The sequence below is a fragment of the Falco naumanni genome, chromosome 8, assembly GCF_017639655.2.
Source record: "Falco naumanni isolate bFalNau1 chromosome 8, bFalNau1.pat, whole genome shotgun sequence".
In the NCBI taxonomy this organism is placed as follows: Eukaryota; Metazoa; Chordata; class Aves; order Falconiformes; family Falconidae; genus Falco; species Falco naumanni.
The window spans coordinates 8898706-8925586 of record NC_054061.1 but is presented as its reverse complement, the minus strand read 5'-3'; the positions used below and the strand labels follow the sequence as shown (position 1 = coordinate 8925586).

General features: G+C 51.7%; 2 protein-coding genes across 5 annotated transcripts in view; both read right to left on the bottom strand.

Moving 5' to 3' along the window:
* The window catches only part of CYFIP2 (cytoplasmic FMR1 interacting protein 2), a 55185-nt gene extending 33865 nt beyond the window's left edge, over positions 1-21320 (bottom strand). Inside the window, exons 1-10 of one of the 4 annotated variants that reach the window (XM_040603881.1) lie at positions 21168-21320; positions 14342-14482; positions 12203-12292; positions 12047-12124; positions 9157-9258; positions 7955-8136; positions 7530-7626; positions 6711-6839; positions 5423-5527; positions 2241-2332 (exon numbers count right to left, since the gene is read on the bottom strand). In XM_040603881.1, the coding sequence (XP_040459815.1) occupies positions 2241-2332; positions 5423-5527; positions 6711-6839; positions 7530-7626; positions 7955-8136; positions 9157-9258; positions 12047-12124; positions 12203-12292; positions 14342-14458 (992 nt within the window). In that variant the 5' untranslated portion in view covers positions 14459-14482; positions 21168-21320. Of the gene's footprint in view, positions 1-2240; positions 2333-5422; positions 5528-6710; positions 6840-7529; positions 7627-7954; positions 8137-9156; positions 9259-12046; positions 12125-12202; positions 12293-14341; positions 14483-14895; positions 15065-15156; positions 15381-21167 lie in introns of those variants that run through there. The other 3 variants (XM_040603885.1, XM_040603883.1, XM_040603884.1) reach the window with 3 other exon arrangements.
* Positions 21321-24096: 2776 nt separating this feature from the next.
* The window catches only part of ITK (IL2 inducible T cell kinase), a 33568-nt gene continuing 30783 nt past the window's right edge, over positions 24097-26881 (bottom strand). Inside the window, exon 17 of the mRNA XM_040604865.1 lies at positions 24097-26696. Within this exon, the coding sequence (XP_040460799.1) occupies positions 26625-26696 (72 nt within the window). The 3' untranslated portion in view covers positions 24097-26624. The remainder of the gene's footprint in view (positions 26697-26881) is intronic.

The window sequence follows — 26881 nt, the reverse complement described above, 5'->3', positions numbered from 1 at the left end:
TTGAGCCACATGTACCATGTAACAGTGTAATGACATCCTACAAGAAGGCAGCGCTCCCCTCCCAAAGGCACAGCCATATGCAGAAACGGTATGAATCAGGTGTGTTTAATTTAGCATCTCATTTTCCCCCATTCTGTATGAGACGCAGAACCAAACGGCTCCACCAAAATGCTTTGTGCAAGCACAAGTCTGTCAGGGAGACCCTTATGTCTTACTCTGTCATCACAATATTCAGCTCTTGCTTTTTCCCCCCCAAAATAATTGTCCATCTTACGACAACAGTCATCTTCTCCAATGCAGATTGACTGTAGAAAAGGGAAGTGAGAAATCTGCCTCCGATATGGACATAGATATGAAGACATATTCCTACGGTTAACTGCGAGGCATTTGTTGCCAATATATGTGGTGGCAGAAGGTCCTGGAACTTCTGGGCCACATCATCCCTTGTGAAATCCATCCTCCCACAGCCCCATCGCTCCACTCTTACCCGTTTCAATGTGCTGTGCTCCCCACCGGACAATCGGCAGGTTAGCAGGAATGGTCAGGGCTGCACCAGCCCTCCCTGCCACACACAACCTAGTCCACAGTGCAGAAACAAAGCGCCATGCAGGAAAAACACCGATTAATTCCACTTTCATGGAGACAGGGAGGGAAAGAAAGTGACAAAAACAACATTAGTAAGAAATGGGGATTATATGGAACCACCTCGGCAGAGTTAGTGCTGGGAGTCCCATGCAATTTGCTGGGAAAGCAAGTGAGTGGGGAAGAAACATCGGTTAGTAAGGCACGGCACACAGACCTGGTAAGACAGATTTCAAGACAAACATTAAAATTGTGCACAGATAAACAGCCCGCGAGCTACCTTGGGTTTGAGATGAGAAAATGAATGCATATGTTTCGTTGAAATGTGCTTTCTGAATGATTTGGGATAAAAAGGTGCCATTTTTTAGACCATTTTTCCCTTTAAAATTGAGTTTTCAAAAATACTCTTTAGATTTATAGTTTGTAGAATTTTAATTTTTTTCTCCCCCCACCCCCCCCACCCCAATTTTCATTAAAACCCTTTTGCTCATGACTTTTTGCCACGTTGTTTTCAAGTTTCTCATCAACAATTAATTGGCACTTTTCAACCAGCCTTTGGGCGGGCAGGGGAGGGCTGCTCCTGGGTGAGCCACAGGGTGGGCAAAAAGCCGGACCCTCTGGGATGGAAGGGGACGAGCAAACAGAAGCGGAGAGATGAGACTGCAGGTTAGATCCTGTCCTGCTGAAGAGACAGCTCGGCCAGGCTGCTTCTTGCAGACACTGGAGAAATCTGACTTCCACGCGATGCGGTCCCATGGCGAAAGGCCACTCGCCGGTGACAGCCAGGCTGCCATCGGCCACTACAGCCAGACACAGCTCAGGTGGGCTTTGCTTACGTGGGGTCGCAAACACCATTCCAAGGACATCCAAACCTAACACCGCTTTTTCTAGCAACGTCTGAGCGCGATGCCAAGCGATGCAGACAAGGGGGGCTCCGCACACGCCTGGTGTGATCTGAAACCACGTCTGCAAATTCATCGGGTGGGAGCAGCAAAAAGCCTGTGAACCTCGGCTGGGAAGCTGTGCTTTACAACCACCACGCCACTCCTGAGCTCTCCGGTAAAGACTCAGTTTCTGCCCATCTCCCACAATATTCATTCACTTCCAGCGCATCTGGCTCAACCCTCAGTCCTGCTGCCCTTCTCCACCGAACGTGCCAGAGCTAGAGGAGACACCCTGGCTACTGCAAAAGAGGTCCGCCGCTGTGTTCACGCTCTGGAGGATTTTGTCCCTGAGATGAAAAATGTGGATTAAAATCCCTCCAGAGCAGGGACACGCTGCTCACACTCACACACCTCGCAAGCACTCCGTGGCTGCCCCGACCTGCACGCCGGCCGCCTCTCCATCCCCCTGCCTCGCCCCCGGCCACCGAGCACCCCCCCAGCCCTCACCCACTCCCCTGCCTGCACACAGGGGTATGGTGACACACAGGTTCAGAGCTGCCTGCACACGCACGTGCTCAGGGGCCGGTGAGGACATCTTCCCATGCAGGGACAGGGAGGTATGCACGTGCACACGGAGCCGGCACGCCGGGACTCACACCTCACAGGGACACACACGGGTACCCGTGCACAGACCTCACGCACGCCGGAGAGATGCAGCTCCCACGGCTTTCGGGACACACACAGAAGCCAAGAGACATTACGGCAGGCACTCACTTGGATTTGTTCTCCTCATAGTGAGCACTGGTCTTAATGTATCTGGCCAGTTCTATCTGCATATCGCCGAATAAAGGAACCACCTGCAGCTGCTGGAAAAGAAAATAAAAGATGGTTGAAACACAGCGGAGAGAGAACCTGTGGCCCCAGTGCAACACAAGGGACTATGAAACAGCGTCCTGTGTCTCTGAAGCTATGGGAAGTGTCAGGCTGTTTAAAGCAAGGCGCAAACCTGGACCCAGGGTCATTTCACACCTAGGAAGTGACCAAAAATGATCATAAGGCTTTTTGTGCGAGGAAAATCACCCCCTGCAAGTGCTCTGGAGCCCTGGCCTCGCCAATAGCGGGCTGGTTATGGCCAGAATGGTTCAGTGCTGTAACCGGCCAGAGGAAAGGCTCTTGTTACAACAAAAACAAAGCAGCGTATTCCTGAGCAGGGCTTACTGCTTCCCACCATAATCCTCCCAGAGAACAGAGGGATGAAAAGCCAGCACGTTGGTACTTCGGCAGCAAGCTGCTGCCACTCCGGAGCTGTAGGCTGCTTTGCTGCCTGGACTCCCAGCGATGTGGCATCTTTCCCCAGGGACTCAGACTGTACTTTGGCACTGTGGCTGCTTGTGAATATGTCTTAAAACTTCTCCACAAAGAGAAAGACAGAGGCAATAGAACGTGGCTTTGCTCACCCTTTACGTCTCAGGAGGATTTGCACGGGAAATCAAAGTCAAAGTGCACAGAACGTACCTCAAGCTCAGACAGGTCCCTGATTCACTAAGCTTTCAGCTGCAAACAAAATTCAACCAAGAGCTCCCGACATTTCTTCAATAAAACATGAAACTTCAAATTCAAGCAACTACAAAAGCCTTGTCCCAAAATTCAGGAAAAGTGGCAAATTCCCTGTCCTGTTATCACATGCTTCCCTTCTCAGGCAGACTTGTGCGGAGGATGTGAAATGCTGTCATCAGGGATTCACTTTCACAAAAAGGCTTAAATGAAGGGGTAGTTCATTTTCACTACTCAAATTCCTGGTCAATCCACTAGAAATTTAATCAGAAGGCAATGAGCAGATGTAGTAAAAGGAGCAGTTGGCCTTTTCTTATTGAGATCTGATAGTCTGGAGTGGTACTTAACTGATTAGGTGAGACCACAGCATATGTTGGAGAAGAGCAAATGGAAAAAAAAGCTGGAAAGGAGAAAGTTATTCCATGCAATGGAAGATATTTTACCTGATTCTCTGACGGCCCACAGCACCTTGCAATGAACAGTAAATCTGTCTGAATGCACCAAGATGACTGAACTCTACAGACTAGACCGAGGGCTTGATTGAAACCGAGATTCAGCTGAATTAGCAAAGCTGAACCAGGGGAAACCTGGAAGACTCAAGGGATGGCATGATAAGTCACCTTTGCAGAGCTGGTCCTCAGCAGTCTCCCCGGTGACTGGATGGTACTCAATCACCTCGTTACTGCCCCGTCCATGAGGTTATGGCGTCTGTCCGTAGTCCCCTATGTGGGCATTTCAGCTCTGCTCTCAGAGCTGTCTCCAGGAGATGATCCAAATTGGGGTAAATAGGTCCTCAATTGATCAGGGTGAGGAGGCAGCAGCTGATACACCAACGTTTCACGAAACCAGCTGTCTGGGCTCTCCCGTTCTCCCCCTTTGCCCTGACCCAGCCCACCATCTATAAACTGCAAGCCGGGACAATAAGCAGGGAGGCATCCCGTACCCCATCACCACAACCAACCTCTTCTTTCAGGGTCCTCAGCAGCTCTCCGGGTAAAGGGGCAGAGAGAATCCACTCTGCTGAAAGAGTGATGGGGAAGAAGCATTCTGTGCCCCCCCAGAAATCATCATCTTCTCATTTTCCCTGATGTGGAGCAAATGTTGGTAACAAAACCTAATTTTTTCCTCTCAGGAGAAAGATTAATGCAATGGAGGCAAAAGGACTCTGGAAGGACTGCTCAAGCTCATTAGGTCTAAAAGAAAACTAATTGCTCCACCTGGGAAGTTATTCTGCTATCCTCCTGCCATACTGTTAGCCCTTGCTGCCCATACATTAGCCCCTTGCCAAACCCCCCTGCCTCCTAGAGCTGCCCTGCCACAAACCTGAAATGACTCCTGGCCCCAGCCTGTGCGCAGATGCAATAGAAATGCCACCGGTGGTGCTACGCGGGGTCTCAGCCCCCCCTTCTCCATCTGCCACTGGTGACTGGTGCCTCACGCACACCAGAGTTTGGGGGAGCCACAGGATTATCCCAAATGTTTCTCGTGCTGAGTTGCCCCAGGGCAATGCAGCCTGGCCTCCAGCTGTGGACCAGCCCAGGGCTGGACTCAGCTGCACATGTGCATGGGCAGAGGGAGGTTGCACCGCTGCTTCCCACCCTGTCACTGGGAGCATCGACCTCTCACAGGCCTTTCCCCAACCCCCAGATCTCAGATAAGACAAAAAAGGTTCATCAAACCACTGGGTGAGCCCTTTGAGGAACTTGCTGAGCCCCTCCAAGTCCCAGCTGACACAAGCTCCCCAAGAAGCCTTTTCTGTCTTACAGGGAGCAGTTCACACACAAAATAAGACTGCCAGGTCACATGTTGGCTGGCCAGCTGTGTCCTCTGTCCCTCAGCTCCTCAGCTTGCTGAGGGAAAAGGGACCGCAACCATCACCCACGCAGCCCTCAGCAAACCAGCCAGGTTTGCCTGTGCCCTGAAATCACGGTGCTCCTCAGGAGACTGCAAAGCTGCCTCAGAAATGTGCGAAGAGGCAGAAGCAACGTCAGTCTGGCACGTCCTTCCCTCATCCACAAAACAGACAGCCCCCGCGGCAGGAAGCAAGCGGAGCCTCGTGGCCCCAGCGAGGGCTGCAGGGTCCTCAGCTCCCACCACCTCCCTGGCTCCAGCACCACGGGAGCAGAGCCAGCCCCAGGCACTGCTCACCCATCCTCAGCCTGGCCGGTGGCACTGAGGGCTGGCATCGCTTCTGTCAGCCACGCTGCAGCTCTGTGCCCATGCACATTCACAGCAATCCCATTCCTCATCCTTTAGCCTTCATAATCGCTCGACCTTTTGGATTTTTTGGACTTGTAAATTATTCCTGCGGTTTGTTTTTTGCTGGCAGCATGTGCAGTGGTACAGGTTGCTAATTCACTGATCTGCAATAAACCCCAGCCTCACCCAGACAGGTCACTGACCTTGAAGAATTTGTCTATTTTGCTAAGGTTGATTCTCTTCTTGGCATCCAACTTGTAAATGTTGCTGACATTCCCATCCATAAGATACAGGCCAAACCCCATCACCTGGAGAAGACGGAAAGGCTAGGTTTCATTAGCGTGAAGGCAGCAGCACAAGACAAGGACAGTTCTCCACCATTTACCATCAGGAAAGACCGTTCCAGGCTTCTGTACTACCTGTCACTCAACCCAAAAGTCTTGTCCACCCAAAGGCAAACAGTTACTCCCAGAGAAGAATTGAAAACATTTAAAATATTCTCCTGCATTGACTTTTCCCCTTGAATTCAGTACAAATCACTACAGACATTCAAACTACCCATATTATCCTTCAAAGAACCATAGTTGACTCGTACCGTGGTAATGATCTTCTTATGGTAACAGTGACTGCAATCACTGTAATAACCGACTGACAGCAAGGACAAACAGACAAAACGAGCAGATATCTGGCACGTTCAGCTTGAGGGCACTTCATCGAGTCAGGAAACCAAACCTGGAAGGATCTGCCTTCTGCAGGGAATTATTGCTGGGAGTGGGCATCAAGAACAAATTTCAGTGTTGCAAAGTTAGTGGTGATTTTGGCATGTCCTATACAGTTACCCAGGTCAAGCCCACAATCCTGCACGTCAATGCACAACAGAAAAAAACCCTTCCAGCTCTGGAGAGTACAGGGCACCCACCAGTGCTCTCATCCATCAGCAGAGGACCACCACCTCCACGTCTGTGCTTAGTCCTAGGCAAGCAGAGCTGCTGGCAACCTTGGGAAGGATTGAGGGAAAAGATAGAGATGGAGATGGGGAAGAGCAGAGGAAAGGGAGAGAGGAAGAAAGATTTTTCTAAAGGAATATGAGAGAATGGCAGAAAGGACAGCAGAGAAACGATGGCAGAAGGTCCAAGTTACAGCAGAAACAGAGGCAGCTCACAGCCACTTCCAGCCTGTTCAGCAACACAAGAAGAGGGGAAAATGGGCAAACTGAGGTATTGCAGCAGAAGACACAAATTAACAGGAATCAGAAGGGAAACAGGAAAATGAGGAAGGCAGCATTGCTGCTGCATGCAGAGCCTTCCGATCTCATAGCAACTTGTGTGTCCAGAGGATGCTGGCTCTGCAGAGAAGGGATGCATGTAAACCCAAAGGAGCAAAAATTAAAGAAAATTAAGAGAAGCATTGTCCTGGGAGGGAATTTCATTTTACTAAAACAAAAATGAAACTACACAAGCGCCCAGCCCCATGAGCATGGCCAAACCTCACCTTTAAGAGCATGTGCTTCTCGCTGGGAGTGAGGTACATCTTGTTTTCATAGTAATCCACACAGATGTTGACAATATCAGCCAGCAGTTCTTCATAGCCAGGGATAACTTCTAGTTGTTGGTGCAGACACTGAAACATCAACAGGGACATTATCCACATGGACAGAGGAACAGCAGAAACCAGGAGAGAAACATATTTGAAGGATTAAGAGTAGAACGATGAGGTTTCTGCAAACCTTGTCTGTGTGCTTTTCTTAAGCTACCAGTAGAAGATTGACCTTGTGCTACTACCTGTAAGGAACAATCTCCCTTCTGCAGGACAGCTCTCCCCTTCAGACTGATTACAACAGCCAAACATCAGACAGTGAGATGTAAAGAGAGATGCCTCAGAAGCAGGCTTTCTGACTCTCTCCTATCTCTGCGCAGTATTTTATCTCATTAGCAGAAGCTACAGAGCCTGTGGAGTGTGGAGGGTCACGGGGTCTGAACTGCAGTCCCTGTGCTGTCACACAGATGGACTGGATGGATTTCCTGGGGAAAACAGGAGAAGAGCTTCTGGAACAACCTCCCCTTCAAGGGCTCTTCTTGCATCTTTTTGACCTTCATCTTTGTCTTGACGTAGAGACCTTCAAAGCCAGCCAGGATGACCCACGAGAAGGAGATATTGCTAGAATTACACAGCCTGACCAAAAGACTATCAGGGTCAGTGGCAACGACCCAACAGCTATTGCCACAGTCTGGTCTGAAGTGCTGTCATCCTTGGTGAGATCATTGTCTCTACTCACGGAGAAGTTAGGTGGTTCAGAGAAAAGGGACCTGCCTGTGTGATGCGGTTGTGGTTTGCCAGGAACATGGAGAGGTTCTGGGACTCCTGGATGGACTGGGGGTCTGCCATCTTCCGCAGAAACTGGGCAGCTCTGGAAGGGAGAAATCCAACATCACGCAGGATCACTCACCCAATGTGAGACTCTGACCACCCACCTTCCCTGTTTGACCTGCAGCTGCAGTGCAGCAGCCTCAGAGCCCCCTGCAGCGCAGCTCTGCTCTGTCCTCGTTTTACCAAGAGGGAACTGAAACACAACAGGGCTCAGATTTGCCTAAACCGTAAAGAGAGCCTACCACAGCGCAGAGACCCAACCTCCAGCCTCCTGATGTCCATCTGACCTCACCGCTGGGCACAACAGGTGCTCCCCCGCAGACCAGGCACGGTTCTGTTCCCACCACCACCACGTCACCCCCTCTCACCTTTTGTAAGCAGAATGGTCATTTTTGACGCTGCACTTCATGTTCTTCAGCTCATCCAGGACAGCGAACATGTTAATGAACTTGCCCAGGGTGAGGAGATAGGCCTCAGAGACGAAGTCCTTCCTCCGCTCAGCATGGCACAGGCGCTTCACCTCGCTGCAGAACCGCTCAATGGCCTTGCGCTGGAAGGCAGGAGGACAGGGTCATCCCAGCAGCACCTCATGCATGACCACTGCACCACCACTGGGATCCCCCTCCACCCACCCACCACCCCCTTCCTTTTACAAAAGCATTCTGCTGGAGATGGAGGCTCCAGAGTCCCTGTCCACTGCCACCACGAAACAGCAGCATTACAATGTGCTGCAGACGAACATCCCCAACACTGGAGAGGTGAAGTGGGCTCAAACCCTCCATTTGCACCTGCCCTGAGTGCAGCGTGTCCCGTGAAATCAGGCTTCAGTTTTTTAGGCAGGGCACAAAGACCTCAAGGACATAAAACCTAAAAATGATGGTGAAACCCAGCGGCAGCCAGTTATAAACGCAGGCGGTGATGTGGCGAGGTCCCCAGAGCCCGCAGCAGCTCTGCACTTGCCACGTGGTGATGGCTCTGTTGGGATCTAAGCATATTATTTTGCAAAGTACCTCAAGTGTAGCAACGGCTAAATTTAAGCTTTGGTGCTCTTTGCCAGCTGACCCCTGTGTTCAGGGGGCTGTGAGCTCATGCCTGTTCCTGCTGGCACAGCAGGAGGGTGTCCAGCTGCACGGCTGCATCCCACCCCAGGCACCAGCTGTACCACCAGCCCTCAGCTCTTCCTGGCTTTGCTTCAGAGGGAAGAGCAGAAGAGCAAGCTGTGCTGGCGCCGGTGGGGAAACAGCTTTTCACATCCACCAGCCAACACCCCAGACAAACAGGAGCCCGCGCCACCCACGAGCTCCACACAGCAGGGGCTCTGGTCCTCCATGACTTCAAGGGCTGAGGTGTGCTCACTCCCAACTCGTACACAAGGTTTCAGGGCTCAGCAAGGGGCACAGATTCCCCTTCAGACAGGTCCCAGGTATCTGCTGGCGGCTTCAAGGGAAGGAGCTATGGGGGGCTCGGGGCCCCTCCGAGCAGGCCTGGCAGGCAAGGATAGCACAGCCTTGTTAGGCTAAGTTAACATCCGAGTAATAAATCATTTTTCCCTCTCTCTTTCACCACCTACCTGAAAATACATGAACTTCATAAGCTTGGTGACTTCTGGCTCCAGGACTTCCACCGTCTTCTCATAGATCTCCACTCGGTTTGGCTGCTCGTTACATTTCACCTGCGTTGCAAAGACAAATCACACTTGTCAGCATCAGTTTCTAACGCAGCTGTGGACGGCAACAGCCACCATCTTCTGCTCGTTGCGCAGCGAATCCTGTCCCCATCGGAGGACAACGGGGGGATCAGAGGGAGCTTGTTCTCAAGGCAACAGCTGAGAGCAGAGGGGGCTGTTTCTCAGATGGGAAATTCCCTCCATGCATTATAAACACGGCACTGAGAAATCTACGTCTTCTAATGCATTTGGGTGGGGTAGAACACCTGCAACGTGGGGTCTGGACTTGCTACACAATGTGTTGTATTGTAAAGTTATCCAAGACTTTGTCCGGCAAAGTCCCATGAACACGCAAGGCACCAGGCTACGGTTCTGCTACAGCCTCGCTGGGATGATTTTGGTTCTGTTGCTGACCTGTTCAAAACCACCGGGCTTATATGCGCCTAGCAGCGACAAAGTGAGTCACCTACACTGGAATCCCAGGAAGCTAAATGTAAGCACTTGTTCAGCTGTTACCCATCTCATTTCCAGTTACTTGAAGTCATTACCAAACTTCTATGCCCCAACCGCCCAGGGCAATGCATCCTGCTGTCCTCCGGTTTTGTTTCCAGCTGTTGGTGACACAAGTCTGTAACAGGGCTGACAGCTCTCATGCAAATTTAGTAGCACAGCAGCTGATGCACAGGGCAGGAGGGGACAAATCAGCCAGCTCTACATGTGGGAAGTTACAAAAGTAACTTTGCTTTCTGTAGCCCTTGGTGTTTCACACTGCAGTCAGGCAATGCTGGTGGCCATGAGGATGTAGCTCGCGGCAGGGAGGAGTGGTGCACATCCAGGTGTAGGCTCTGTTCTTCACCCGTGAAACCACGGTCTCTGACGTAGCACAAGGAGGTGTAGGTGACCAAGCAGCCAGGCTGGGGGGCTGAGCACAGGACACCCTGGCCACAGCCACGTGCCCCATGGCAAAGCACAGTGGTCACTGCTGAATCTGCAAATGAACCCTCTGCCGTGGTGGTGTCTGCTGGCTGCTCCTCTGTCACATGTGGCACTGCCTGCAGCCCTGCCGGAGCACGGGGCAGAGAGCAGGGACCCCACAAGCTGTGCTCAGAGAAGCACCATCATTGCAGGGGTGACCGGGATGGGAGGACACTCAAACACCAGAACAGATTATCTGTAGTGCTGTCTTGCCACCAGCTCAGCCACAGCCTGCCTTCTGTGAGCGCAGTCAGGAGAGGCAACAGCAGCACAGCATCAAATATAAATAGGAGATAAGCACATATCCAATCAGCAGCAGAAACCTCCCCGTGGCTGGGTCTCACGAGACCATCAGCAGAGTATAACCTGCGGGGAACTGAAGTTTGACCTTTCCCAGGGAATGACAAACATGGGCACTTCCAGCCATGTGGAAATATTTTTTCCTGGCTCCACAAACCCTGGCTGCAAACCCTTTTATCTGTAGGGTTAATGGAAGTGCACTGCACCCGCCCCAGCGTGTCGCCAGTCAGTGTTTCTGCAGGGATCCAGCGCGTGTTCACATTGCAGAAGACAAGCTCTGAGCTGGAGTCTGAATCATGGTTAGTGGGCCACACAGGCAACCTTACTCATGTCTGTAGGTGTTTGCAGGACGAAACCACCAAAATTCAGGTTGGAGAGAGGAGGGCTAGAAAACAGTTGAAGCAGAACTAGCAGCAGAGGAGAACGATTAAACCTGGGGGGATTGATCAGGATCCTCAGGTATATCACCAGCAAAGAAGGGCATTTGGAGAAACATTTCTGACACATCAAAGTGCTCCCTCATGCATCCTCACAAAAATCCTACAATTCTGGGGCTCCCACAGGAGGAGAGAGAGCACTCTGGAGTCTGGGCATCAGTCTGGGATGCTGAAACCTGTCCCAGCTGCCTAGTCTGCTCTGTGCAAGTCAGGGAGAGCCTGAGTCTGCCACATCTCGAGGGGACCCACCGTTTTCATCCCAAGCCACCTGGGCTCCCTTCCTTGCACAACGCAAGAGTCCACTCAGCACTGGGGCAATTTTTAACTGAAGCTGAAGTTCCTGATACATGTAGTGGTATGACACCACACAATGGCATCAGGAAAGTGTGACATAAACCAGATCCGATGATTCTATTCTTACCTTCCAAAAACTAACTGCCTTTGCCTGAAGCAAACTCCATCTCCCCAGAACATGACAGGGAGAAACACTGAAGTGGTGCACCAGGAAGGAAATAACGACACTGCTTTAACTAAAGCAAAGGCTACCCATTCTCGAGACAGAGAAGCGGACAAAGACCCAAGTACAAAACACAGCACTATCCCAAGTACTGTGCTCAGCTGAGTCCTGTTAGCAGCTGTAAGACAAACAAGATGGTCCTGCGGGGGCAAAATAACTTCAGGTGCGACTGCTTCGGGGAGCAGGGGAAGGGTTTGTGAAACCAGGAAATTTATATAAGGCCGTTGGCTTGGGGGGGGGTGAGTGTGGCTGAGTTGAGAGGTGTTGCTAGGAGCTGTCAGGGATGGAGTGTTCATATACATGAGGGTGTAGGGCAGATGCCTTTTGTGATGGCAGCAGTATAGATCTGCTTCTGAAATGGCCACCAGCTGCTGACATCAGTGGTTGAGACTTTGGTGGGGAGAAGACAATCTGAAGAGCCAGTGGTGTCTCTTTTCAACCCCTCTATCTACTTCAGTCTTCTCTGGATTTCTGTTCTTCCGTCTCCAGCCCAAACTAATCCGCACTGAGGACAATACCAGCTTGGTACTCTGGTAACATCTCTGCCTGGGAAGGGCTTGAATACCTGGGGGATGGCTCGTGAGCAGCTCCTCCATGTGTAAAGCATCACGGCATACTCATGGCCTTCTTCCAGCATTTCATTCTGAAAGAGAGAGGCGTTGCTGGGGCAAGGCATACACTGAAGACTCTGCATCACTGGGGCAGTACCTAGGGGACTCACCATACTGGAGTGCACTGTTGCCTGCTCGATGTACCTGGCAATGCCGGTCACAAAGGCATTTCTGTCTTCAAAGTTTGTGTCAAAATTAGCCTATGGGCAAAATGGAGAGATGGGGATTAAAACAGAGCTAGCTGCTTGCTCACCTGATACGTTCCAGCATGGGATGTGTTGGCAAAAAGCAGAATCAGTAGGGTTCCTGGGGCACGGGAGCAGCTTACAAACAATTTGAGCTGTTGCACCTCTAGGCTTGAAGTGGATTCATATATGCAGCCTGAGATGCTTCTCAATCACATGTGTTCATTAGAGGAAATCCTGCTTATTATATATGTGAAAATATGGCAACCAAGGCTGACAAACCCCTGTAAAATCAAGCCAAACTTGGCGCAGATCTGCTACAGGAAACTGCAGCCACACCAGAGAGCAAACCTACAGCAATTATTTTAAGGATTTTAACTTGGTAACTCAAAGACAGATGCAGCCTCATTAATTTCTATTTGTGCCCTGGCTGCTGGGGGAAGACCACATCCTGTCAGCAGGAACTGCGAAGAATAAACACACAGAAAGGGCAGGGAATGAGATGGCTGGAAAACATAAATATGAAAGTCAGCACTCATCCAGGTGCTGTTACCAGTGCTAGTGTTGCTCTTGCAAGCAGATGCTCTGGGACAAACAGTTGTTTTGGAAGCTGAGCTACTGCTTTGGGTCGGGACAGGGGAGCACGGAAGTGCAGAGCGAGGCGGGGGATGAGAAAGCAGCTCCTCAGCCTCTCTGTGCCAAGCGCCCGTTCACACGCTCTGTGCTCGGGGAACTTCCTCTGCAAAGGCTGGCTGATGGTATCTGCTGAAGCACAGAGTACACGCAAGTCCCAAGCACCCAGAGCTGCTCCTTGCAATGACATTAGCACTGCAGTGACCACGCTCACCTCAGTAACTGATTTCCTGAGGAGAAAAGCTGGGAGCACTGGCCCGTGGCCACAGGGCTACTCTTCTTAGCACCTCCAGGACATCAAATGTGACTAATGTGACAACAAAAGCTGAGGCTGCATATGCATTTCTAGCTAGAAAGGGAGAGAGCTACGTACAAACTGAGCATGATGAGGAAGGAGGCTTGGCCAACACCTTTAGATCCAGTTTAGAGGAGGTCTTTAGCTGTGTGCACACACTCGTGGCCCCGAAAGGAGGCTGTGCCATAAGGCTGAACCCTGCGCCCCTCACAGGACACAAGCCAGCAAAGACTAGGAATTTATTGAAAGAAGAGATAAGCAAAAAATGATAACAAGACTTCCCAGGAAGAGCTGAAATTTGAGCAGCCCAGAACTGCCTTTGGGTCCGATAACCCGTAGAGATGCTAATGTTACTGAACGAGCCCGCGGTCTGACCTGCTGAAAGAGATACTGTAATTTCAGACCCCTGCGTGCATGGCACAGCAATCACTGTGCGGGTGTGTTTATACACTGCCATGGGTAAGTCATGAATTCAGGAGTGGCAGGATGGAGAAAGTAACCCCATATTATATTTAACCCTGGGTGTGTGCTATAGGGCAGGGTGTGGTGGCCAAGCAGCCAGGGCATCCTGCTGCGGATCCAGAAGCAGGAGGCTGAGCCTTGCCCTGGGCTCATGCCAAGCTTGGCTTGGTAAGTGCAGCTGCAGTCAAATCTGTGGTTGTCCAAAGCAGAGAAGTGATTCTAGCAACTGCCCTCCCTTGCATGCCATCAGCTCCCCAGCCCAGCGGCTCCAGCTGTGCTAGCCGCACAGGCCAGCCAAAGTCATGCAGAACTTTGATTTTGATCTGCTTAGATGCACGTAGTACCATAAAAAGGAAGCACAGAAATATGTGAACAATGAAACATCACTGACAACTTTCTCTGCTAATACAATTATCTCCTGCTTCCTACCCAGTCATGCACTCTGGTCCTCATTTTTAACTTCCCTAAGTCTTGCTCAGCCTTCAAGATCCCCTTCACCCATCTCTAGCGCTTTCCTTTTAAAGACTCTGTGAACAGATTTGTGGCTAGATGTGTTCTGGACATTTCCTTAAGCATGCTGAACCCAGGATGTTTTTGGCCCATGTGCCCCTGTACTTTGCATGAGCTACTGGAATCACCCTCCCTGCCCCGCCAGCTCTGGGAGCTGAAGGTACCTGGTACATGATGGAGGAGGGAGGCGGTTCGATGCATGGCTGCTGGTCCGGCAGAGGCAGCTCCTCCAGTAAGTCCACATTGGACAAGGCATCCTCTAGCGTGACGTGAGTGGTCATGGTTCTGGATGTTCCGTTTCCACACTAAATCCAAAGGAAAAGAGAGGGTGATAGACAGACAGACACCAGCCAGAAGACTGAGTGGGAAAGTGCCAAAGGACAAAATCAGAACCATGACTGGCTGGCACTGCAGGAGGCATGATCCTGGCTTATCTCATTTTCCTTTTCTTATGTATTTATGTCATCTCTATGTCATTTCTCCTTCCATGATTCAATAGCAGAGCAGGAATGCAGAATAAGAGGAACACAACTACCCACTCATGCCCTTCTCTGCTTAACTCTATGCAAAACTGTTGAAGACAGAGAACAGCTGGGTGCTGCACTGCAGCTTTAGCAGCCCCGAGTGAAAGCCTGTGCTCTGAAATTCAAAGCGGTGCTATCAAAAATATCTCTTGAAAGAGCATGATTAGAAAAGTATGACTGATGCTGACACTCACATGCTCTCCTTCTCACACACATGAATGGTACTGGAAACTGTAAACAACAAACTGCCTTCTCAAAGGTGCACCGGAATGGATCGAGTGCTGCGCAGGCAGGCTGTGGCACTGCAAGGTGCTGTTAAAAAGAATTTCACTGCTTTTACCACACACGCGGAGTCCCCTTCCCAGTCCCAGCCTGCTGTGAAGCTGCCAGTGGTGCCAGTTGCATAGGAAATACAGAGCAAAGGGAAACGTTTCTGAAAGCTCACTGGCACTTACCCCAGGCAGGCTACCTCATGGGAACCACAGGACAAACCTCTATGTCCCTTATCCCCTCTGCCGTTCACCTTCGCTGTAAGCGCACAAGCATGGAGGGATGGCTGCTGTCACCCAGGCTAAGCGCTTGTATAACCACAGCTACTGGGCTTCCTCAGTTAATACCTAATCCATGTGCAATAGCTGTGGCCAACCTACAGCGTGTCTCCTAGAAAAACACCCGACTGAATTTAAGCATTTGCAGAGAGAGAACCAATTTTAAATACTGACATGTCGTTCAATCAGCAAATCACCCCCCAGTGCTTTTTTCCTCCACTCAGAGCCTGTCTAGTTTCAGATGTGAGCCATGTGAGTTTTATCACTCTAATCTGCGAGACAGTACAGCTCTTTATTATAAAAGTTCTCATCAAGATACTCACACATTTCAATAAAACACCCTGCAAGCTTTGCTTTGGCTCAAGCAAGTAGACTGAGCTCTTTGTCAGTCTTGCTACAGAGCGTATTTTCCAATCCTTTAATCACCTCTTTGGCTTTTCATTAAGCTTGATCCAATTTTGCAACTTTTTTGCCGAAGCACAGACACCATAGCAGGACACAAGGTTCCAGTGGTGTCTGCACAAGTGCCAGATACGACAGCAACGTAACCTCCCTCCTTGCATACAACCACAGCAGCTCCTCTGGTCGCAACAGCATCTCTATAGGCAGTCATATTCAGCTGATGATCTGCTACAAATCCCTTAGGTTCTGGTCCCAATTGAGTCACTGTTTCCAAGAATGTAACTTGGCTTTTCATTTCCAGCACTGGGGACATCCAGACACATGCACCCGGCAAGGACCACAGCGAAGGGGGATGCATGCTGCGTGCAGTCCTGGGGCAGCTTCATGTTGGGTGACGAGAGGCACAAGTCTGCTGCTGTGCCTCTTGCCATCGCTGCTGCCTGCACACATTGGCTGAAAGATGTATGTGCCTGGTAAAACCCATTCCACCTCCACAAATGCCTTCCCAAGGTACCAGGCAGCTGAGAAACAGGCTCAGTTATACCTGCAGCTAAAGCACCATGAAGTGCCTGGGGGAAAAAAAAATAATCTCAAGCAGCCCTTTCCCTACATGCTCAAATTTCTGTTTCCTTCTTCACCCTCCTTTGCTAAAATGGTTTCCTGTTACAAATTGCAGCAACTGTCAAAACCAGACATAACGTCCTGGCACACCGCAGGCAGGAGCGGCTTCCTCCCTGCCTGCAAGCACCAGCGTGCTGCTCAGCACCGGGCAGGTGGCTCAGCTCCCCCAGCCCCATGGGCCCCCTCCACTGCCCACTGCTCGCCACCACCATCCTCCAGCACCTCAAGACTCACCTCTGGGTTCCCAGAGCATCCCTGGTACCCACACATGCTTCATTACATGCTCTGGCTTTGGGAAGACAAAACGCTTCCATTTTATAGCTTTGAGGGCTGTGGCTGTTTATTTGGGCTCATTTCTCCTTTTTCTCTAAGTCCATTTCTAAGGCCATTTGTGCAAGGTGTTGGCAGTTTGCTGTAATAAAAGATGATTCCTTGATAACCCTGTGACACCCAAAGAGCTCAGCAGTTCAAGGGACAAAATTACTGCTGCTCTTTGGGCCATACCAGGAGATACAGCCCCAAATACAGCATCACGATCCTGCTGTGCCAGGCAGCACACAAACCTGTGAGACTAGGCTAGTCCCTCCCCTAAAGATCTTGCACTCAAATAGAGGAAGAGAGGCAGCATGTAGAAATACACCAACAGAAAAGGAAGCATCAAGCCACAGTGAGCAAGCAGTGCCATCTGCCCGCCCCGTGCTTTGCCATGGCTGAGCAGAATGCAAGAATCTGGATACAGGTGGAAAAAACTACACAGGCTCTGAGGGTTTAATAGATGAGTCTTTGCAGGGACTCCCAGTTTCCATCCTACACTTTCTTAAGCCCAACAGCAAAAGAACAAAGGCTACAGGGAAATGCAAGGTCTGCCAGGACTTCCCCTGGGTCTCATGCCTGTAGCACTGCAGCAGACAGCAATCTTGTGGCTGGAGCACGTGACAGAGGGACTACTGGTCCAGGGCCAGCAGACCTGGATCATCACCCCAGATCATCCACAGAAGAGCAGCCTCAAGCGATCCCCATCTGCCTGTGCCACGGCCCCTCGCCTGCCCCTTGGGGTGGCTGTAGGGCTGGCTCCCTCCTCCTGGGTGGGCTCCCCTGCCAGCTGTATGCACCCAGCAGGTCCAGGGGTCGTGCACCGGTACAGAGGCTGGGGAAGGCTCTGAAGGCATCAGCAATTGCTTGGCTCAGTCCATGTGGCACACCATGGTGTCTCCCTGCACAGGGGCTGCCTGGGAGAGCCGAAAGGGGAAGCTCCACCGCCACAGACCCATGCAGCCCTCCCTCACCTTCCTGCAAAAAGGTTTCTAACATAAATGTGCTGGGGCCGCCCTGGGAAATCCAGCTTCATCCCCTCGGTCCAGCGATGAGGGGGGCAGCTGTCAGGTAACATGGCAGCGACCAAGGGGCTCCAGCTCAGGCCGGATGGGGATCCCTGGGGACACTCATCAAGAAGTCCTCATTAAGCCCTAACCACCATCCACCACCTGGGCCTCAGGGCAGGGGCTGTGGCGCCCGGAAGAGCAGAGTCAGCCCATGTTTGGTGGGTTGCCAATGGCGCGGTGGCACATGTGGCGTGGGCTGGGGGCCACACCACGAGGGGAGCAGGGCAGCAGCCTGCCCAGGAACGGGGCTTTTTTGCTGCCCAAACAGATGTGCAGCGGGGCGAGCTCTCGCTGCAGGAAGCGCATCCTGCCTGCATCCTGCCTGCATCCTGCCTGCGTGGACTCAAACGGCCACACCGGCTGCTGGGAGGCGTCTCGCAAAGCTACGGTCTTCTCCACGTCCCACTGCTGGTCAGAAAGGCCCAAGTCCCTCTGGTCCTACATGTTTTAGCAAAACAACGTGAGCCCGAACCCCAGTGAACCCACCCCAGTGAAACCCTGGAGAGAGACGCAGCCACAGGGCTGGTTACCTCTTCTGCTAATGAGTGTCAGGGCTAATGAGCGCAGTGCTGCCCACACTTTCTGCCCATGGGCTGCAGAACCTTCCTCTCTCCATCCCACATCTCAGCCACAACCCCTTGGGCCACCTCTTACACCTTCTAAAGCCAAACGATCACAGAGGCACCAAGGCTTCTAGACACCACAGGGAGCCAGCCAGGCGGGTCCCTGCACAGGGCATGGCCCCGCCACCCCGATATGGAAGCAAAGAGTTCCCGACACGGTGACTGTTGTGGCAGCAGCCTGGGGGCCAGGTTTAACAGCCGGCGCAGGAAGGCTTTGAGAAGGAGTGGGGATGGACATCCCAGATGTCTGAACTTGCAGAGCAGGTCCTACCTTCCTCACCAAAACGCTTGCCCAGAAGTACCAGTGCAGTATCATCCTTTTTGCAGCGAGAGGAACAAAGATGACTTTATTGTTAGAGCAGCTTGGTGGAACAAAGAAAGACTTTTAAAAGCAGGGCCATAACGAATGTTGCATGCATGTGCACTCGGCTTCGAAGCTGCACAGCTGAGAGCTCTGGGGAAGTGGCACAGGCTTGTTTTAGTTTTTCAGCTCACCTCCTCCTACAGCAGATGTTCACGCTGGAGCTGCAATAGCTACCAAGAGCAGGAAAAGGGGCAAGAAAAAATGGGAATTGCCCAGGAGACTGGCAGTAAGACAGGGGTCCAAGCCCTGCAAGCCTGGGGTGAGACAGGCAGCAAAATGAATTTTGCTGGGGAGATGGCAATGTAGAGAAGGTGGACATACTTCTGGTCACTTCCGAAGGATCTGCAGTTCTCCAGCTCTGATGCCCAGACCCTGGGTAACCTGGGAAAGTCACTTATTTATTTTTTCCCCTGTGATAATGCTTCTCCCTCCTACTCAAAACCAGCATCTAAGCAGTGGTCAGGAGCCATCCTGGCCCAAGTACCCCAGCAGACTGATACCTCAGGTGCGTAAAAGCGGAGCCTTTTCAGTACCAACTGCCTCACAGCAAGAGGAGGATAAACGCTCCTGGCCATCAATGTATTTTTAGTCAACAACAGTAACTTCAGGCTGTAAAAGTTTAGTTTGACCCTTGCCTAAAATTCGTGGGATTAAGTGTTTTAGGATGCACGTCATCAAGCCCTTCTCTCACACTTTAAGAATTACTTGTAATTGCAACCACCACCAGAGTCAGGGGGTTCTTTGCAGGAGCAAATAAAAAAAAAAAAAAAGCCGGGATAAGTTGGGCTGGCAGGGCTAGGCTCCTGCCCTCCACAGACACAGATGTTAACCATGAAATTACCGTTCCGATTAAAAAAGGACGCCAAACTGCACAACTCCTGAAGCTGTTTTTCTGTATCTCCACTCTACGTTTTCTGCCATTCCAATAGGGCTGAGTTCCAGGCATTTACGCTGTCCTTGTCTCTCAGCAACACAATTATTTTGGAATTTATTTCTTCTATAATAACTTCATCATTGTGTTTCATGTGCCAAAGAAGGAGGATGAGGCCAGGAGGCTGGTATACAAAGCTACATTTCCAATATAGTTGAGAAATTTAGAGCAAGTTTACAAGCAAGCCCACTGCTGACAGTTAAAATGCTTCTTGGGAAATTAAATCATACAGGACAGCATTGTTAATAGTCGGCCGATTACTGATCTTCCAAAACCAATCTTCCTATTTTTCAGGCAAAGATGATAATTGTTTGTTAATAAAATTATTACCATGAAATCTGCAGAGTCTGCTGTTTGCTCAAGAGACCCTGGTCAGAAAATGGAAGAATTTTTCCATATTCCTCCGGCTTCATTAATAACAATTAACTGTACAGGGAAAAGGAAGAAAGAATTCTCTTTTGCAGGGAAGTACACGGCTGGGCAGCCCCAAGGCGCCGGGCTCATCACCCACCTCAGTGACTAACCCCGGCAGCTGTCACCACGCACAACACGAGGGTGCGTTTCCCTTCGGCCCGGGTGCGGGCAGGGGGTGCGGGGGCTTCAGCCCCCCCCGCCCAGGTCTGCTGATCCCCGCGGTCCGACCCCGCCGGGGCCCCGGGCGGCGGCAGATGGCGCAGGGGGCGCGCTCCGGCCCGGGCTCAGCCGGCCCCGGGCCCCGTGCCCCGCAGCCCCGCGGGGGGCCGTGCCGCGCCGTGCCGTGCCGCCAGCCCGCGGGAACTGCCGGCAGAATCCAGCCGTTCCTCCGCAGGTGGGATGCGGCCGGCGCCACGCGTGTCCGGCCTCCTCGGGTGGCAAGTTCCGATACAAAGACACGCTCCCCGGGGCGCAGCGCGCTGCCGGAGACCCGGCGGCTGGGCAGGGATCGCTGCCCCCGGCTCCCAGCCCACGCCAGAGCATCGACCTGCGGGCGCAGCTCCAGCCCATCGCTCCCGACCCCGGCGCAGTCCCTGCCGCTCCCTCCTTCCCCCCGCCGCCCCCCGACACCGTGTTTTCACGCCGCGGCTGCCCGGGAGCCCCCCCCAGGGCCCTCAGCCCCCTGCCCGGCGCCGCCGCTCCTCCGCCCCCCCCCGCCCTGCGCCAAGCATCGCCGCGACCTCGGCTCGCCTGGGCGCCGCCGCCGTGGGGCCTGCAGCGCCCGCCGCGCCCGGGGCTCGGCCCTTCCCCCGGCCCGGGGGCGCGGAGCCAGGGTGCGGGGATGCGGCGGGGGTAGGGGGGGATTTGCGCTATTTCCCCCCTCCCCCCGGCGCCTCGCAGCGGCTGCGGGAGGCCGAATGCTGCAGGTAGCTCTAAGCATTATGGGATACATCCCGCACATCCCGGCCCGCCCGGGCCTCCCGCCCTCCCTCCGCCCCGCGCCGGCCGCACCTGCCCCGCCGCTGCCCCCGCCGCCGCCCCCGCCGCCGCGCCCGGTACCCCCGCACACCCCGGGAGGGCGCGGCGGGGGCGCAGCTCCGCGCAGCCCGGGGGAGGAGGGGGGGGGAGGGGGGTCAGGTGGAGGCCGCGCAGCCCCCCGCGCCCACCCCCGCCCCGCTCACCTGGCGCTCGGCGGGGCGCGATGCTCCGCACCGCGGGATGCTCCGCGCCGCCCGCACAAAGAGCAGGAAATGGCTGCAGCAAGTGCACTTCCGCGGCTCTCCGCCGGCCCCTCCGCACGGCGGCGGGGGGAGCCCCGGCCCCCGCCGCGGGAAGGGGCTGGAGCCGCGCGGGCGGCTCCTCCCCCGGGCAGCGCGGGGGATGCGCGGCGGGGCCGGGGGCCGTGGCCCCCCCGCGGCGGGGGCGGCTGCGCTGGCGGCGGTGCTGCGCTGCCGGGGCGGTGGGGGGGGAGGCTGCCAGCCCCCGCCCCGGAGAGCGGGGGAACGGGGCCGGGGGCAGCTGCCGAGGTCCCCCGGAGGCCGGGCGCTGGGTCAGCGCCTTTAGGTCCCCGGAGAGGCGGGGGCCGGCCGGGGCTGCCCCCCTGCCTGCTGCGGAGCTGGGTCTCGGGTGCTCAGCCCCGCACCCCCTGGAGCACCGCACCGCGGTCAGGCGTTAGGGCAGCCCTCCTTAGGGAGTGCGTGGAGAGCCTCGGGGCACTGGGCACGGTGGGGACCGAAACCAGGAGTCAGTGCCTTTCCTCAAGCTCCAGGCCTCCTCCGAGTCAGCACTGCAGCCAAAAGATCTTCCTTTTGGCATTTTTGGCATCTGCCACTTCTGCAGGGACAAGTTTCCAGCCCTTCTGCTCATGCCTGTTTTGAAACCTGCAATACAGCTCTTCAGGTCTACTGTGAAATCCCAGCCGGACCTCTCATGGCTTCCAGGGGAACGTGGCCTCACCGGGACTGATAGAAGCCCTGTATGGGGCCTTCATTCACTCATGTGCCTGCAGCCCTCTCAGCATCTCTTTGTTCATTGAAAGACATTGGTGGGTACCCAAGGACTGTTGAAAGCTTAGATACAGGTCTAGGCATATTCCCTTGGTGGCCCTGGCAGCGTCCCCTCCGTGACCATCAGCCTGTGCTAAGGGACTGCCGTCTGGCCCCTCCTGAGTTGGAGGGACCACCCCTGAGCCCTTAGAGACTGCTGCTTTGTCATGCTAGTTGTGGGGCTGAGCTTGCTGCCCATGGCTCCACAGGGAAGCTTGCATGCCAGGTTTGCACCATAGCTCAGCTCCTGTAAGGGGGATGGGTGCCATGGGCTGAGGGCACCAGGGGCTGCAAACTACAAAAGCAGCAAGATGGTCTTAGGAACTATCTTTGTTTTAATAGACAAGACCACACCTGAAAAAATAGCATCTCCGGAGTAGACTCTTCTCCTTTCCCTGCATAGCATTTCTTCCATCTCACCTTTGACTGGAACATTTTGTAGCCATCATTCTTCTTTTTACCACTTATTACTTGTCAGAAGAATTCAGGAAGTGACCATTGTTACTGCAGATCCAAAAGATTTAATAGCTAACATTGCTCTGAGGCCATGGGTGAAACAAGGTCACTTCAAGAAAACTGTGGCAGTAGAAACTGTTGTGGATTTTTTTTTTTTTTTTGGCACAGTTTAATCTGCTCCCATTATCAGCCAGGCTCAGTGTGATGGGAATTCCATGAATGTTATGATATTATTTTAATTTTCTACTCTGTGTTGTTTCTCCTCTGTTGTTAATGATAGAATAATAGAACGAGCTTCTCTGCATTTGTCCCGCAGACCTCCCAGCAGGCTGGGAAGAATGGTGAGGGGCAGGCCCCATACAGCTACAGACACAGGAGTGTGTGCATCAGCTGGTTGTGTGTGGAATGGGGAGATAACGTGATGGTGGGGTGAGCTGAACAGATTACACACAAATTTGAAGTGGCTGCCAAGTGACATTTAGCAGAGCCGTTCACCTGAGTCCTGCTGTGCTGATGAGCTCAGCTTTCAGAGAGGACAAAGCCAAACATCTCACAGCAACATGTTCATTAAAAAAATGTTTCAGGAAATTCTAGATATTTTCAGGCCTGATTTTATGGTAATTGCCCACTGGAACAAGAGCCAACAACCCCCACATCCCCGGGGTGACCAACACAAGCCCAGGAAGGAGCTTTTCATGGCTATTGGTGCTGCCCTCCAGCCCCTGGTGTCCACTGAGAAGCACCAGCTGCTCCTTCTAGATGAGCTTAGTGCTTGATTGCCTTTTCCTAGCTGGAATGCCAGCCTGGATGGGCCAGTGCCCGGCCAGCACAGCAGCAGGTCAGGGATGCACTGGGACAATGCCCTGGGCCTCGGCTCTGGCCAAACGTGCACCGCAGCCATTGCACCTACTGCCTCTGATAACCAGCGGGCAAAGGTAGGGACAAACACAACCTCCCACCTTCCTGAACTACAGCCAGAGAGGGTTGAACTGGCAGAGGGGGAATGGCGTAAACATTCAGCATGTTGCAAAGGCTTTCCAAGGAGACGGGGAAGGGGTTATTCGCTTTGCAGCAGGAGGGTGATATTCTCAGCTCTGCTTTGTGGTGAACGTATCTAGTTAAGCCATGTGAAGGACACAGGGGAAACTTGCCATAGAAGCTGCTGGGGTGGGAGAAGACCGTGTTAGTGTCATGCATTATCACAGCACAGCACTGGCCTTTGGAGATTCATGAAGTCCTGTGTAAATAATCACAGGGAAGCACCCTTTGGGAGCACTGAAATATTACTCACCCCATTTTACGAAGATTCAGACAATTTCAAGCCACCACAATGGATGTTTAGACTTAAAAATCTGTGTCCGCATAGTAAATTACCCAATTTGCAGAGATTCTGAATACTTCCTACCCCCATAAACCCAGCACATAACCTAACCCCAGAACATAGCCATAGTTCTGGGGAACAGAGGTATTTCAGAAAGCCAGAAGAAGCCTGTTTGCTTCTTGGGGGGGAGGATTTGGCGAAAGAGCAAGCTGTATGATTGTAAGTACAGGAGGATGGTTTTTGCGTTTTTGCTAACATACGGTGAAAGCCACAGCTGGAACTCAACAATTCTATTGTTTGTAAAATTACATATCAGGTACATAGAAATACTGCAAAAGAAAACTAAACATAAAACATTAAAACATTATTTTGTGCGACACTCTCCAGCTAATAAATATTACACTTACCTCATCCAAATATAAATATCATCTCAGAAACGTTACCTAGTGGAGCAATATTGCTGCTACTTAATAGCAACCTTCTCAAGCTTGACAGACTCCTGGTTCCTCCAAGGATGGAGGGGGTAGCAAGCCAGAAGCTTAACTTTGTGAGCCTACAGATACCCCTGCCACAGGGTGTCTGTGCTCAGGGGAGAATTGTTTCAGAGTATCTTCTGGTTGTACGGATTGTCTAAGTGCGGTGGAGTGGGGCAGAAAATAGGATTATGGCCAGCTGTCCTCAAATTTAGCTGCAGATGTGCAGTTTAACATGTGTAGGGCTACTGAAAACTTCACTGGCTAAATGCCTAATTTAGCATCGCTGGAATAGGACAACAGGCTAACTCAGGCTAAAGGATGAGAGGGACAAAGAGAAATGTAGTTTAAAATCACTGTAGACAAAAATTCAAAATCTATTTATAGATGCTAATATTCCATATGTTGGTTCAGACTACCAAGAGATTATGACAGCAATCCTGATTTGAAGGTAGCACTCTGATCCTGCATTTAGGATTGACAACCTTGAGTCTGAATGTTAGGATTCTCCTTGCCTGGAAGAGTCATTCTGCATGGCGTTTGTAGGAGTAAACCAAAGAAAATAATGTGGAATCAAAGCAAGGTGGGAAGATGTATAAGGCAGGAACTAATGCGTTGCCCGTATCCATACACCTGAAAAGACATTCTGGCTCCTAAAAGCTACCCTAGAACCACGGGTCTGAAAAATATAAAAAAATAAGCCTCCTTCTAGGAAGAAATAGTTTGACACAGGATATGTGACATCATGGGATTACATTATTTCCTTGTTCCATTTTTGTTGGCAAACATATTTGAACCTGGCTTCTGTAATGATGATGAGAGATTGCTGCTGGAAGTTTGCACCTCACAGTTTTTGTAACTGCTGTTATGTAAGGTTTACCCATATTCTCACCTGCCCAGACAGAGAAGCATCAAAAGTACATACTGCATATATGCACATATCGTCTGTGAGTCCTCTTGACTTCTCTAATTATTGTTAATGCTTAGCAGAAAGTCCTGATTTTATTTACAAACTCTGCAGGAGACCAACACCCACACTTTCAGTTTTCAGGTCAGTTACGTCAAAACAGTGTCTCTGCCTTGTGGTGAAAATGCAGATTTTAACTGAAATACCAGGAGATCAATATTGTTTATACCTTTTTCTGCTGTCACCACACAATGTGGAACTCCTCACGGAGTTCCCAGGCAGTCTATTCGCATAGGACTTTTTCTTTGTTCAGCCCCTCTGTTCACAGAAGAGATGGAAAAGTCTTTACTTGTGATGATTCAATCACTCTTTGAAGTACAAGAAAACTCTTCTCATTATCACTGGTGCACTGAGCACATATTCTGCATGTTTTCTCCTTGTGGCTACCCTTCTGAGCCCTCCGGCTCCTTCCTTCCAAACACACCAGTTCAGGAGTAGGTTCCTGTACCTTTCACAGATAAACAGATCCTGGGATCCTGTCTTGTCCTGGACTGGAAACTGCTCAGTCCTCCATACAAACAAATTGGATGGAGATCATATATTTATCTTCTGATGCAGAAAGACTGAAGAAAAAAACAATACAGACTTTCAGCTGTGACTTTCCCCCTCCAAGAATGTCTCCATTTTCATCAGAACCGTATTTCCCCACTCACTACACAATGCAGTTTGAGAGAATTTCAAGACTCTTCAACACGTTGCTTTTTCTTTTCCTTCCTTACAGACTCGCTTGCACATGCAGACACCTCTTCAGTTTACTGGGTACCAGAATCCTGTTCCTGTTATGCCACAGCTTCAGACAAAATCATGCAAGGGGAGAAGAAAACCACCTTGAAATCAGAAAAGCATCGGAAATGCAGTCACTAAATCCAGCCTGTTCCCATGCGTCCCAGGCGTATTCCTGTTCAGAGCTTTCAGGTCCAGCCCACTCTGAATTAGAGTGCCATGAAAATGTCTGAATGTTCCTCCTCAGTTAAAGACAGGGTGGTTTGGTTTTTTTTTTTCCCCAGGGAAGATCTCCATTTGGGAGTTCACAGAACTGGAATAGCAATGTCAGGTCTCTTAGTTTTGAGGCTGTCTCTTCAGGAAAAATACACTTGCTGGATTGTATGGCTCAGGACTCTGTGCTCAATTGCTGCTTCTGCTTGCAAGATGCAAACCATATTCTTGGCCAAACCAGAGCCTGTGTCTGTCTAGGCTCTGGAAGATCTGGGGATATCTTGTCTGTCTGGAAGTACCAGCCTCTGCCCTCTCCTTCTCCCCAGGCATATGGCAAGAGTCTATGGTGAGAGGATTCCTGTTAATGCTTTGCGTGGGGAAAATCCAGCCATCTGCCCTCTCAGGACTCTCTTAGCTTCGCTTAGTGGCTGGTGCCATAATTACAGGTCAAACTCAGAGATTTCACTCAGCTGATACAGCAGAACAGAAAAGGATGGCCGGTCATCTTTCCTCTGAGCAGGGGAGAGAAAAGAGAGGGAGGACATGAATGTCAGCTTGAGAGGAATGGCAAGGTTAAGAAGGAAAAACTTGTGAAGAAACTGATTCTCCACAAAAATACAATCTATTGTTGTAGAGAAAGTGCCAACGGAAGAATGAGCTTCCTTCTCGGCAAGGTTTCTTTTCTGCTAGCAGTGAA